Source organism: Solea senegalensis, linkage group LG1 (assembly GCF_019176455.1).
Source record: "Solea senegalensis isolate Sse05_10M linkage group LG1, IFAPA_SoseM_1, whole genome shotgun sequence".
Classification (NCBI taxonomy): Eukaryota; Metazoa; Chordata; class Actinopteri; order Pleuronectiformes; family Soleidae; genus Solea; species Solea senegalensis.
The window spans coordinates 27,993,943-28,006,878 of NC_058021.1; the positions used below are offsets into that span (position 1 = coordinate 27,993,943).

At 40.3% G+C, this 12,936-nt stretch overlaps 2 protein-coding genes across 17 annotated transcripts in view; both read left to right on the forward strand.

The window, feature by feature from the left end:
* The first annotated feature begins 838 nt into the window (after window positions 1–838).
* On the forward strand, window positions 839–9,722 carry LOC122770875 (poly(U)-binding-splicing factor PUF60-like). 5 transcript variants are annotated; one of them, XM_044028074.1, is made up of 12 exons: window positions 854–918; window positions 1,468–1,564; window positions 1,795–1,890; window positions 2,676–2,765; window positions 3,279–3,329; window positions 4,447–4,608; window positions 4,747–4,839; window positions 6,122–6,335; window positions 6,416–6,648; window positions 7,226–7,340; window positions 8,587–8,834; window positions 8,915–9,722. In XM_044028074.1, the coding sequence occupies exons 3-12, from the start codon at window positions 1,813–1,815 to the stop codon at window positions 9,212–9,214; spliced, it is 1,584 nt and encodes a 527-aa protein (XP_043884009.1). In that variant the 5' UTR covers window positions 854–918; window positions 1,468–1,564; window positions 1,795–1,812; the 3' UTR covers window positions 9,215–9,722. The 5 variants fall into 5 exon arrangements, with proteins under 5 accessions (XP_043883998.1, XP_043884018.1, XP_043884025.1 ...); XM_044028063.1 differs by lacking the exon at window positions 1,468–1,564 and having other exon boundaries at window positions 839–918; XM_044028083.1 differs by lacking the exon at window positions 1,468–1,564 and having other exon boundaries at window positions 839–918; window positions 6,416–6,606.
* Window positions 9,723–10,935: 1,213 nt separating this feature from the next.
* scrib (scribble planar cell polarity protein) overlaps window positions 10,936–12,936 on the forward strand; it is a 67,408-nt gene continuing 65,407 nt past the window's right edge. For 9 of the 12 annotated variants that reach the window (XM_044038983.1, XM_044039027.1, XM_044039044.1 and 6 more), the window contains exon 1: window positions 10,938–11,977. In XM_044038983.1, coding sequence (XP_043894918.1) covers window positions 11,819–11,977 — 159 coding nt within the window. In that variant the 5' untranslated portion in view covers window positions 10,938–11,818. Of the gene's footprint in view, window positions 11,978–12,936 lie in introns of all 12 variants that reach the window. The other 3 variants (XM_044039063.1, XM_044039071.1, XM_044039080.1) reach the window with 2 other exon arrangements.

A 12,936-nucleotide genomic window follows, 5' to 3' on the forward strand; every position in this document is an offset into this window, starting at 1 on the left:
GAAATGAATCATCTATGTTTATACTTTTAAGATAAGAACTACAAGTGGATCCTTTCAGCAGCTTGATGAAGAGGAAACGTTCGTCCAGCAGGTGACAGCATTTCAATGAGAACATTAACGGGGACTTATTATACCCTATTTCTCCTAGTTAAAATAGTTCCCTAGTGTCCTAATTAACGTGGTTTGGTGTTTTTCTCTGGACTCTAAGAAAGTATTTGCAGAATTCAGTGTGGAAGGTTTCTATTTGATGTTTGTCCCAATTAGAAAAGTCCTGGTTTGTTAATGGACCAGATATTTCACTACCATATAATGCAATTGGTTGGATTACTGTTTTACACATTTTGAGCCAGATTGGGTTTGGAATATTAATTTTAGTGGATTTTCATATTGCATTGGGTCCATCTTGGTTTTTCTCTCAGCTGGTTTATTGCAGCATTGATGTTCCCTGTAGACGTCATTTAATCCTAGGTATGTGTATGTGTTAGTGTGCGCTATGATGGTTGGGCCCAGCGTGAACTGGGGTCTGTTTCTCTCACTCTGAAATACCACAATCTTAGTTTTCTTCTTGTTGACTGTCAGAGCCCAACAGAATTGTTGAAGGTGGTCTAGGAGCTGTTGTAGTCCCTCTTTAGAGTTGGACAGCAGCACTACATCATCTGCATACAAGAGACATTTGATCTTTGTGTTGTTCAGGATAAGATGGTCATGACACATAATAATAAAAATATCTGCAATGCCTTTTACTTTGAAAGGGTCGAAGACCAAAATCCCGTTTTCGCGTTCCCGTTTACAAGCGGAGAGATCGCGAGAGTTTGTATATCGCGATACCTATCATTCAAAATCCGCAGATCTCGCGTGCTCTAAGATACGTGGGCCTCTCTCCAGAAGGTTTGCTGCATGGCGGTCACGGAGACTGCGGTAAATAAAAATCCTTCAAGAGTCTTTTAAATCTATCTCAGCTGCAGCGGTTGGTGCGTGGGTTGAACGCAATATCGGGTGCAGTTTAGCTGTGTTAAATACAATGTAAAGTGACTATATACAACTGCGAGGCAAACGGCTCATTTTACGCGCCATCGTAATGAATGCCTCGCTAGCTAACTTCAGCTAGCTCCGTGCTAACAATAATTGCAAAACCAGGCCTCACTAGTCGCGTTGTGCATTTGTAATTATTACACGGTCCATGCTACTGTGGCGTAATAATGACTCATATAATTAGTCATTATATATCTTGTTCGGCTTGTGTTTAACCACAGTCTTTCATTGTTCCTGTACCTACGTACCGCATGTTTCGTTTACAATAGCATCCAGTCGGTAGCAGTAATGTGTCTACAGCTAACATTAGCGTAGTAAAAATCAGCGGGTAAAATGACTAGTTGTGTATACACCACATTGTAATTACACTTTATATATTTATTAGCTGTCTGATTCTCTTTTTTTTTAGTCTGAAGGCATTTTTTATTTCCCTAGAATTTGTTGAATTGTTAAAGCTTCCCCATCAGTGCTCTTCCCCTCGGGGGCTTTCCTGCCTCAGTCTGGTGGACCCAGCGATTAGCGGGTTGCGTAGGTAAGGACTTCGTCCGGTCCCACCTGGTTTAAATCCGGGTGTATGTCCTGTATATGCTATCATATTTAATGTCTATATGTGCTGTATGAGGTGATGTGACTTTTAGTGCACTGGATGGAGTTTTTAACTGGCTAACTTCAATTATGGGTGTATTCACTGAAGGGTGTTGGTACGTTTTTTTTTTTAATTTTCCTCCATTTTTAAGGTGACTTGCTGTTTGTGATTTTCAGGGAGGTGAAGCTCTGACGATGGAGAATGGACAAGGCACAGGCTCCAAGCTTGGCCTGCCGCCTCTCACTGCTGAACAGCAGGAGGCACTTCAGAGGGTAATGAAACAATCACATGTTAATGAGTCCTTAGTGATGGTGAAGGGATGCACTATTTTATCAGCTCAATAACGGTATTTGCTTTAAAGTGTTGTGAGGAAGTTGATGTAAAAAAACCTGGATATTTCTAGTTCATAGCGCCCAGCCCTGATTTAAATAATGTTCTTACTTTGTGTGTACATTTAAGGTGAAATAATTTTCATTTTGAATATTAAATAATTAAACTAATACATTTTACGTGTACAATCACCATATTGTATTAATTGTTTTTTTGTTATTCAAGAATGAGCCTTTTTATACTCACATCAGTAGCTGGGCCAACACTTTAGAGGCAGCCATTTTGACCACCATGTTTTTACAATGGCTCACTAAGGACAAACTAAACATTTTTAAGTTGTGATGCTAACAGAAGGCCTCATTCTCCAACACATTTGGGAGGGTAGAGTAAGATGTGGGGTATTCAGCTGCAACATGCTACTTCATTAATGTTTTTTTTATTTTATTTATCCTGTATTTAGCCAGGAATGTCCCATTGTGATACAAGAACTGTTGGAATTTTGCTAAATGTCACACACTACACCTTTTTAAATAAAGCCAGTAGAAGTCTAAGCATGTTTTTTTTGAGTGAATCCTACTAAACCTGGTACATGTTTTATTTTTTTCTAAGCATTTCTAATTTCCTGCATAGCTTGTTTCCAGTTTGAATGTAAATGTATGGATACAGTATCTGTGTCTTGGTTACAATACTACAGCTTAAATCTTATATAAATCATCTCATTTTCCAGGCAAAGAAGTATGCCATGGAACAAAGCATTAAGAGTGTGTTGGTGAAGCAGACCATTGCCCATCAGCAACAACAGCTCACCAACCTGCAGGTGAGATATGTAAAACGTTTTTGGTACACCATTTAAATGTTTGTAATGCGTGTCACCTTTAAGTCTTGATTCTAGACAGGGTATCTTAGCCTTTCTATACTTTAGGGATTCAGACATCTGTCTCAGAAGTCTGTTTTGGGTTAGTTCCTTTGGAAGTCTTGCTCCCTACTCCCTCTGAAACCAAAATCACACGTGTAGGCCATGTGTCCTTGCTTTTGCTTCTATTCTTCTTTTTTTCAGATGCTGAAGATCATCGTGAACAAATTGGTTATCATGTTAAATGCTTTGCAATCTTTAGGGGACATGTAAATGTTTATTGCTGTGTGGTGATTTGTAGTTCAGATAAGGAAGGCAACTCTCCAGACTGTATGTTGTTTAGATGGAGGATCTGAATATAACTGTAGTTTTATCCACTTTTGTTTATCTAGCAAAGCAATTACCTTTTTGAAAAAGCAAAGCTAAGGGATATCTAACCTACTTTTCAGCACTTTTTTCATCTTTACTGTCTTTCAGATGGCAGCAGTGACAATGGGCTTTGGAGATCCTCTCTCACCTTTACAATCGGTCAATAGATTATTAAATTTTTTTTCTGTGCGAATTCCCAGTGGAAAAAGGACTGTTACCCTTCTTTTACTAGTTGCTTTGACAACATTCCCTGCCCTTTTGTTAAACCAAGGAATGCATATTTTGTATGAAAACATGGCTTTCTTACTGCTACAGTATCAGATTATGTTCATACATCAGGATGATATTTCTTAGTTAATTGTCATAAGTACTTGATACAAGAACTCATGGTATCATCTGTCATGGTATCATCTGAATTATTGTTTTGCCAGACGTAAGATGTAGCTCTCTGCCTATTTAGTAAATTCACTGTTAAGGGTTTATAGATGTGAGAAAAGTCATGTCTCTTTGAAAAATATGCATTTGTTCTATTTACATACAGAAAGCTCTTGGCATGGGACAAAAGAGGGATAGCAATCCCTATAATGGACCAAAATGAGAGAACTGCTGGAACAGGGATCTTTTTGGCCATCTTAACATCAAATTTTTTCTATTAATGAATAAGTAAACCTTTCTGTCATGATTTACGCGCATGTTAACTTTTGTTGGCAACAGAAATAAAATAGACTGAAGCAGGCTGACTTAAAAACACAAGTAAAAGATGGTAACTTCTTGTGGTTAAACCATTGCTTCCCTTAGAATTGAGAAGGAAGTTTGAAATGCTTTCATCAAGACTTTTTTTGATGGATTTCGTTTGAACTCCACGATTACTTTTGTTACCTTACTTGCATCCCTGGACTACAGGTCAGTTACTGAAGCCAAACATTTGTGAGGGCTGTGCATGTCAATCACTTCAGTGTGTTTTCCTCCATATGTCTGTTCAGTAGTAGCAGAATAGAGGCCATATTGTAATTTCAAGTGGTGACACCAATAAGTAAATACTGCTACACATGTTTGTTTTTTTTCACACAGCTCTTTCCATTTATTACAGTTTCTGATTGTTACCCAATTTACCTGTCCAGACCCCCTGAATTGGCCTCTAACTATTTTTGGGGAAAGCAAGCACAGTAGAAAATGCTACACATTTATTATTAGTGGTTTTGTGTGTGTGTGTGTGTATAATTCTGTCCTTTCTTCTACTCTCTAATGCTTATCGTGTGTTTTTCCTGGTTGGCAGGTGGCAGCTCAGCGGCAGCGTGCTCTGGCTATCATGTGTCGAGTGTATGTGGGCTCCATATACTATGAACTTGGTGAGGACACGATCAGGCAGGCCTTTGCCCCCTTCGGCCCAATCAAGAGCATTGACATGTCTTGGGATTCTGTTACAATGAAACACAAGGTCAGTAATAGAATGGCAGTGTTAAACTGGAGGCAAATTATTTTCTCCCACTTTAGTTTAAACGCAGAAGATTACAATCAAATGTGTTTCAGTGTTTGTATATGTTGTGCTTTTCTTGCTCTTCTTTTCACTCTGCAGGGGTTTGCCTTTGTGGAGTATGATGTGCCAGAGGCTGCTCAGCTGGCTCTGGAGCAGATGAACTCAGTCATGTTGGGGGGGAGAAACATAAAGGTACGTTTGTTTAGAGGTATGACAATTTCATAGGTTCTTAGGACCACATGAACATAGTGAACCAAATCCTTTTCTGTAACTGTTTCTGGTGTAGTTTGAATAAGCAGAACTTTGGATTTCTCCCGACATTTAAGATGCTAAGTCAGTTTGTCAATTACTTGCATTCATGGTATGTAACTGACTTGTACGTGACTAATTCTTCTCTCTTTGCTTGTCTTGTGTCTTGATTTACAGGTGCGTGCGTATGTCTGGGTGAATGTTAAGAGTACTGTCTGTTGTGTTGTGTGTTATGCTTCTACAATACCATCAAGGCTGTTTTAGTGACCAGTTGCAGTCTGATGCCCAGTGGCGCGTGGCGCCGCTCCATGTCATGGTGTGCTGATGATGGGCTGCGCCTGGTTGGTGTTCCTTGGCCGCCACATCTGTAGTACAGATCCCCAGTCCCAAATAGCTGCTCATATTACAAAGGGAATTTACTACTTTTCCCAAAGACAGGACGTTGTCAGAGTGCAGAATTGAGGCATAAGGACAGGTAATGCGTTCCTCTTTCGGTTTTGCCACCAGCTCAGCCAGTCACGCTGTGCATAAGTCTGGTGATGTGAAGCTGTATTTATTTTGTTTAACAGTATTGCAGTTATCTGCAAAAAATAAACAATCAGAATATTTAGTTTCTTGTCCAGTGGTGACAATTTGACAACCTGTTTTCACATTTATCTGTGCTTGTTGTATCCTCAGGAGTGTAGATATACTCCAGCAGGTCCAGTTGCCTATATCTACCCTCCTGAGGATAATTGGATTTGTGTGAAACCTGGGTTCTCATTTAATAGACATCCCCGCCTGATTTTGAATTTGTGGTCATATTCATTGAAATCCCTTAATGTTAATGTAAGAACTGGATTAATTTTTGTTCATAGTTGAGTGTTAAGTTTTTGTCCTGTTGTATCTCACAGCTTCACTTTTAGAAATTTAAGAATGATTTAATCATTCAGTATAATTTTGGTAAACATCGTTCTCTTCTGATGAGGTGGTTAAGTATTTTGTTCCTGGTGGCCAGGATGAGTGATGAGAGTAGCCCCAGGTTTTAAATCAACATCAGAAGTTCAAGGCGCAAGCAGAGGAAGCTTGACAGGAAAGCTTAGTTATGATTGTAGGTGAGTGGCATTGACTCGGTGGCTGCCGAAAGTAAGCGTTGCAGGGATTTATGGTTTTGCAGTTATGCGTCCTTGGTTGGTAGTGTAAGCCCCCTTACTCAGTAGCACTGCTGGTATGATCTGTGCTATAGGTGGGGCGGCCAAGTAACATCGGGCAGGCGCAACCCATCATTGACCAGCTGGCAGAGGAGGCGCGCGCCTTTAACCGGATCTACGTGGCGTCCGTTCACCCGGACTTGTCAGATGATGACATCAAGAGTGTTTTTGAGGCCTTCGGAAGGATCAAGTCTTGCACGTTAGCCAGAGACCCCACGTCAGGGCGACACAGAGGCTTTGGCTTCATTGGTGAGCTGGGGGCCCTCATTCGCTCGTGCTCCTGCCTTGGCCTAACTCTGCTACTAACAGCTGTTTTTATTCCCTTACAGAGTATGAAAAGCCTCAGTCAGCCCTGGACGCTGTGTCTTCTATGAACCTCTTTGACCTGGGGGGTCAGTACCTACGGGTGGGCAAAGCAGTGACCCCGCCCATGCCCCTACTGACCCCCACGACCCCTGGTGGTCTGCCACCTGCTGCAGCTGTGGCTGCAGCGGCAGCTACCGCTAAGATAACGGCCCAGGCAAGTATGAATCCCTTCCAAAGGGATTTAATGGCCTTCCAGGTAAATATAACCCAGATTTAGCTAGAATTGACACCAAAAAGCACAGATAACATGGGCATAAACGTTTTATTGACGTGACTGGGAGAAGGCCAGTTTTCTAGAAAATAGTGGGTGCCCTTTCAGCGTGTCAATTAACAGCCCTTATATATGAGACATTGTGGGCTTCGTCTTTGCAAATCCAGTTTAATGTGCACAAACCATCTACGGTATACACTCAAAACATCTCTTTTTGTATCGTAACAATCACAGCTCCTCCCATTCACTGATAAGATGCGTAAGCTAAGAGTCTGGTTTCTTAGCTAACACCGTGACAGCTATTTCAGTGCTCATGTCTGCTATGTCAGTCAAGGACTTACAAGCAATTTTGTATATTGTAGGATTTTTGTTTTAAAATCATTGCTGCTGTTTATATTTCACATACCAATTAAAGATGTATTGAAATGTTGGTGACTTAAATTCTCACAAAGAGTCGAGGTTGAGCTCACTCTGCCATGCTGTGTGATCGTTGACTGTGCTGCCTTGTGCTGTGTTCTGTGTGTTTCCCTTACCTAATGTCTTCGGCCCCCCCTCTCTTAAGGAGGCTGTAGCCGGCGCATCAGTCTTGGGGGCGTTGGCTGCGCCCCAACTTCTTGGTCAGCAAATGGGAATACCTCAGGCTGTTATGGCTGCCCAGGCACCTGGGGTGATTACAGGCAAGTGAAAAGAAAAGTGTATCATTTTCATTAAAGCAAATATGATTTCATGTCATTCAAAGCACAGCTGTACATGATATGCACCGGCAACAACATTTTTAACTAACTAGTGTGACTCGGCAGTGAAGTATTGTTTTTTTTGGTTTTTTTTAAATGGCTGGTTATGGTTAGGTTGTAAATGTGTCAACAGAAATTTGGTACCTGTTTAGTAGTCGGCATCACATTACAAACTTCGGTGACATTACCAGCCACGTCGTTCAATTCCATTCTATACAGATTAGATTTATGGTTCGCATTATATAACTACAAGTGTCTTGCTTTTCACTTTCACGGGAATGCGACTGAACTCTGAAACGGCACATGTGAGCACACTTCTGTACTGTTGTGTGGTGCATGGATTCAGATAGAAACTTACTCAAGTTGCATGGCCATGTTGTGGATATAATGTATAGCTGATCTAGGACTACATACTTGAGTGACACAAATCTAATTTCAAAATCGGAATTGGTGATTCAATTTTTCGTGTCTATACAGCCCTGGCATACTACAGTCCCCAAAATCCTATATATTGTATACTTCTATTTAAAGTGTAAATAAAAGTCAGCAACCGGATTGTAGCCGAGTTGTATAATGGTCAATTTATTTATTCTTTATAGGTGAAGATAATTTGTTTTACAAAAGTTTTAACGGCTTCATTGTTTGAAATTGACTAACGGACTGACAGTAGATCTGGAGGTTGTGGTATCAGACACGAAAAGTTGACATGGTGCTGTCCCTAGTATGGACAAATTTCTTGAAACTTTGCCCTGTTTGTGTTTTTTTAATAACGAAAAAGATTGTATTAGGCAAGCACTGTTTCTATGTGGATAACTGCCATAGTTTTACAAATTATATAATTTATCGCTATATATACACAAGTAAATGTTTTTTTTTTTTAAGAACATATTTTTGTTTAATATTTGTTTTGTATAATGTTTCTTTAAAGAACATATTTCTAAGTAAATTTATTGATAATTTGTCTCAAACAGACTTGCACAAATGATAGTTGTGTTCATCTGCCATCATCCTCTTCATCTTTTTTTTTTCTTTTAGAGTGGCTGAAGTGTTGTCAAATGGAAAAAAGCATGAGTACACTCAATTGACACATTGCAGGCCTTTGATGACATATGAGATCAATATTTGTTGATAATCAGGTTTTTTTTGTTATTTGTCTGTTCTGACTGCATGTGACGTCTTCTTTCCACAGGTGTCACGCCAGTGCGTCCTCCCATACCGGTGCTTCCCCAGGTTGGTCTTGTGAACCCAGTACTTGCATCGCCACCGGTCCTATCTAATCAAGCTGGTGGCTCCAACCTACAAGAGAAGAAAGAGGAGAAAGAAGAGATGCTTCAGGATGGTACAGGACAGGAGATGTTGAGTGACCAAGAGCACATGAGCATCTCGGGCAGCAGTGCCAGACATATGGTGATGCAGAAACTTCTCAGAAAGTCAGAGGTGAGATTCAGGAAACCTTTTTACATATTTTACCCCTTTCAATTACTTAATTACTAATTTAAAATATTTCTTTTATCCAGTCCACGGTGATGGTGCTTCGAAATATGGTTGGACCAGAGGACATTGACGATGACCTGGAGGGCGAGGTGACGGAGGAGTGTGGCAAGTTTGGCTCTGTGAACAGAGTCATCATTTACCAAGAAAAGCAAGGAGAAGAGGAGGATGCAGATATCATCGTCAAAATCTTTGTCGAGTTTTCCATGGCCTCCGAGATGAACAAAGCTATCCAGGCTCTGAATGACCGCTGGTTTGGGGGCCGCAAAGTCGTGGCAGAGGTGTATGACCAAGACCGTTTCAACAGCAGTGACCTGTCTGCGTAAAATAAAATGGTTCACCAGCACCCATCCTCCCTATATCTGTCGCTCCTTTCAGCCACAGTCACTGCAGCAAGAGATGTGGGCCTCTGAACCTTGTAATTAATGTTTTTATTTTCTTTTTTAAAATTGCTGTTGATATTGATGTTAAACAGCCCATTGGGTTGATTCATTCATTAAGTACTTCTGTACTTAATGTTGGAATTTGCTTTGTGATCAGTGAAGACTCCCTTTTTGGTTAGTTTTTGTAATCCAGTCTTGTAAAAACGCTTAGGTTCGCTGCCTTAGTTACTTTTTTTTTTTTCATTCATGAAATTTCTGGGACATGTTAACACTTTTTCTTTCTTATTATTAAAGGCTATTGTTTTGTCCACAAAGTTTGATGAATTTTTCTGTGAAAGTGTTGGTTGTAGATCCAAGTATAAACTTAAAGTAGCTTCTGCTTTGGTAGTGCTTGTAGTTAATAACACTCAAAGTAGAAAAGCAGTCACAATAAACAAATGGCAGCTATTGACTAATGTGTAAATTGATAAATAGCATAAACCGTCAAAAGGTTGATAAGTAGGTAGGCGTAAAACTAAGCTAGTGAATTTGCAGCTGAATATCTCACCTTGCCCTTCAGAGCATGTAGGAGAACCTATAGTAGCTTTCAATTGTCATAAAAACTCAAAAGTCAAGTTTACTTATTAAACATGGCAACCTGTGTATTGAAGTAAATATAAATAAATATATAGATGCAAATATAAAATACTAATTATGTGGTAATAAAAAACAAAGATTCCTACATTCAGGTGGTGGTACACTCAAAATAGCACCAGTAAAATTAGCACCATTTTTGCCATAATGGAAATAATCACTTGTAAGTCTTAACACACTGGGATTTTAAATAAAGACAAAATGGTTATTTAAAAACATAAAACAGTATTACCTATGTTAAGAAATACTGCAGCAAGGAGTCAGTAACGATTAAGTATTAATTGATAAAATAACTTCCTAAATGGCTTTTCTGCATAAAGTTTAAAATAATTAACTAGAGTTTTATCTTAGAGCTTTAGAACAGAGGTTTCAAACTGCATATTGTGCAACCTGCTTCTTAATATCAAGTTATGATTATTTCTGTACATGTTTTGTTTTTGTGATAGATTCCTTTTGCATCATAAATGCATTTTATTTCAAACATACCGTCCCATATCAAAACAAACACTTTCATTACAAATTGAATTGAATTTAATTGACTTTATTCCTCCCCAAGGGGGGAAACACACATTCACCACAGCTCAGTTGTGAAAAAAGAGAATAGAATAAAAATAAGAATAAGAATAAAAGAATATATAATAAAATTAAAAAAGAACAATACAGTGCAACAGTGAGAACATTTCAAAAAATAAAAAGTTACAAAGATAAGAAATTACACTCTAATATAGAGTAGTTATCAGAAATATATTTTATATCGTGATAAAATGTCAGGTTTATATTGCCCAGCTCAACAAGTTGAACCTTTTTTTCTCCTGACAGGCCCTAAATGACCAGACTAAATGCTTAGTGGTCCCCAGGATATTTGAGTTTGAGACCCCTGCTTTAGAAGTTCTCTCAGTCTTGTAACTTGTGATAACTTGTACTCGCCGCAAGGTGGAGCTAAAAAGTCACCTTTGGCCTTTGCGATGCGGGAGCAAAGCGGCGGTGCTCCAGCTCAGAGCTTGCCCAGCCCCCCACACGCCAAACCGGCCTGCCTCAGTTCAGCAAGGCGGGGGGCGGGAGAATTGCGGCTGTTGCTGAATACCCTGCTCTTGCGGCTGGCATTTCACCTACGCCGTATTGAAAGTGCAGTCGTCGGGCAGTCTTTTTGACATTTATTGGGATGTTGTTATCACCCACATCTCTTTAAATAGTGGTTTCCACAGCTTTTGTGGTACAAGTTTTCCCAGCAGCAGCAGCTAATCACAAAGGCGTCCAGTCAGCTACTAGCCGATGTTAGCTAACAGTATGCTAGCTTGCTAACAACACAGCCGGTGAGGACGGGCACATCCTTGCGCAGCCGTTACGCGCGTTAATCTCCGCTGACTCTCCGTATGATATGTTCGCTGTTTTGTGAAAACAGTCCAGTGAATGAATTGGCTGTCGCCACTCATGACCGGGATACTCCAAGCAACAATTCTGCAAAGCTTAGCGGGCTCAGTTGCATGGTTTTCATCTCCCCACGACGGAGCTTCGCTTTGATACACGGAGGGATGGTGGTGGACATGCTAACGCTGCTCCGTCTGTGTGAAGAAGTGAGTGCGTGAAGAAGAGAGGAAACGCTGTAGCCAAGTGGGAGTTGTCGGTTTTGTTTATGATAATTGCAATTCCGGGGTGGACGAACCTGACAATACTTGAACGCGGCTGATCTGAAACTGGGAATATCGCGAACAGACCGAAGGGATTATTTTTGTGTCTATTAAGTGGATTTTCGGCCTCCTCATTCAGGGTCGTCGAGGCAACACCGTAAGTGTTTTTTGACATTGAGTGAACCCACAAGACATTTCCCTGTCCCAGCGACCTTCCCCACTGCCCCACTCTCCGATGCGGAGATTTCAGTAGCACCGGCAACCAAACCCCCCACGGCGGCCGGACATGCTGAAGTGTATCCCCTTGTGGCGCTGCAACCGCCACGTCGAGTCGCTGGACAGGCGGCACTACAACTTGCAGACTGTCCCTGATGAGATATTCCGCTACAGTCGCAGCCTGGAAGAGCTTCTTCTCGATGCGAACCAACTCAAAGAGCTACCAAAGGTGTGTAGGCCAAACACGTCAACCGTCAAACTCAACATCAACCTGTGTCTTGTGTTTTTTTGTTTGTTTTAAATGCCATAGTAACTCCGCAGCACCTGTACATACTTTTATTTACACGTCAAGCAAAGGTCGCTGTCAGGTGGCAGAAGCCCCCAAAAAGCTTGCATTACATTACCTGGACAAGTAGTGAACTAGGAACACATATTTCCTTGTAGGGCTATCAGGAACAACATATCACTAGCACTGTCACAGAAAAAAAATATATTTAATTATATAATGGTAATGCCTTTCTGTTTGAGGTTCACTGCTAACGTTTGAAATCATATTGCAGTGTCTCTAATTGTAACTATCTGACCACTTTATTATCCCTTTCCATCAAAGTGTGCGTGCTTAGCCACCATGTTAGGACAAGATGATAAACAATTATGGTGTTTATACAGTTATTGACCAAACAGAACAGGCACGAAAAACACTGTATATTTGCAGTTCACACAGTCATTGCAACATGTTTGGACATTTGCAATGTATACATTCCCCATGTTGACATTTGCAATGATATTTTTTTGATATATTATGCAGCCCTACTTCCTTGCTTTCTCAGAAATAGCTCAGTCACTTTAGCCTCCTTTGCTGCTGTGACGTCAACAAAGTTATGTGGTTTTAACCACAATTGGAAGACTGCATTTGTTTAGGCTTTATTTTCTTCTCACTTTTTTAAAATGTTACAAATAGGGATTGAGATGTACAATATTTTTGTGCATCACCATTCATGGTGATGTTACATCATTAGGATTGTGATGAACTTAAAATGGACTTAGAAATGCTCTGCTACCTAGGTCACTAACCCACAGTCCTGTGTCTTTTCAGTCTTTCCAGTTTCTTGTTTTTCCACAACTCTAAATGTTAAGAATTGGTCAAATCTGCCACATTTTTGTCAATAAAATTAATAGTTAGTTCAT

Excerpts from the sequence above, each read along its gene's own strand:
- LOC122770875 (XM_044028063.1), top strand. The coding sequence starts at position 898 with ATGGCGGTCACGGAGACTGCG. Across the intron at positions 919-1,794 it reads TGGCGGTCACGGAGACTGCG|GGAGGTGAAGCTCTGACGAT; the intron begins GTAAATAAAAAT and ends TGTGATTTTCAG. Across the intron at positions 4,609-4,746 it reads CTGTTACAATGAAACACAAG|GGGTTTGCCTTTGTGGAGTA; the intron begins GTCAGTAATAGA and ends TTCACTCTGCAG.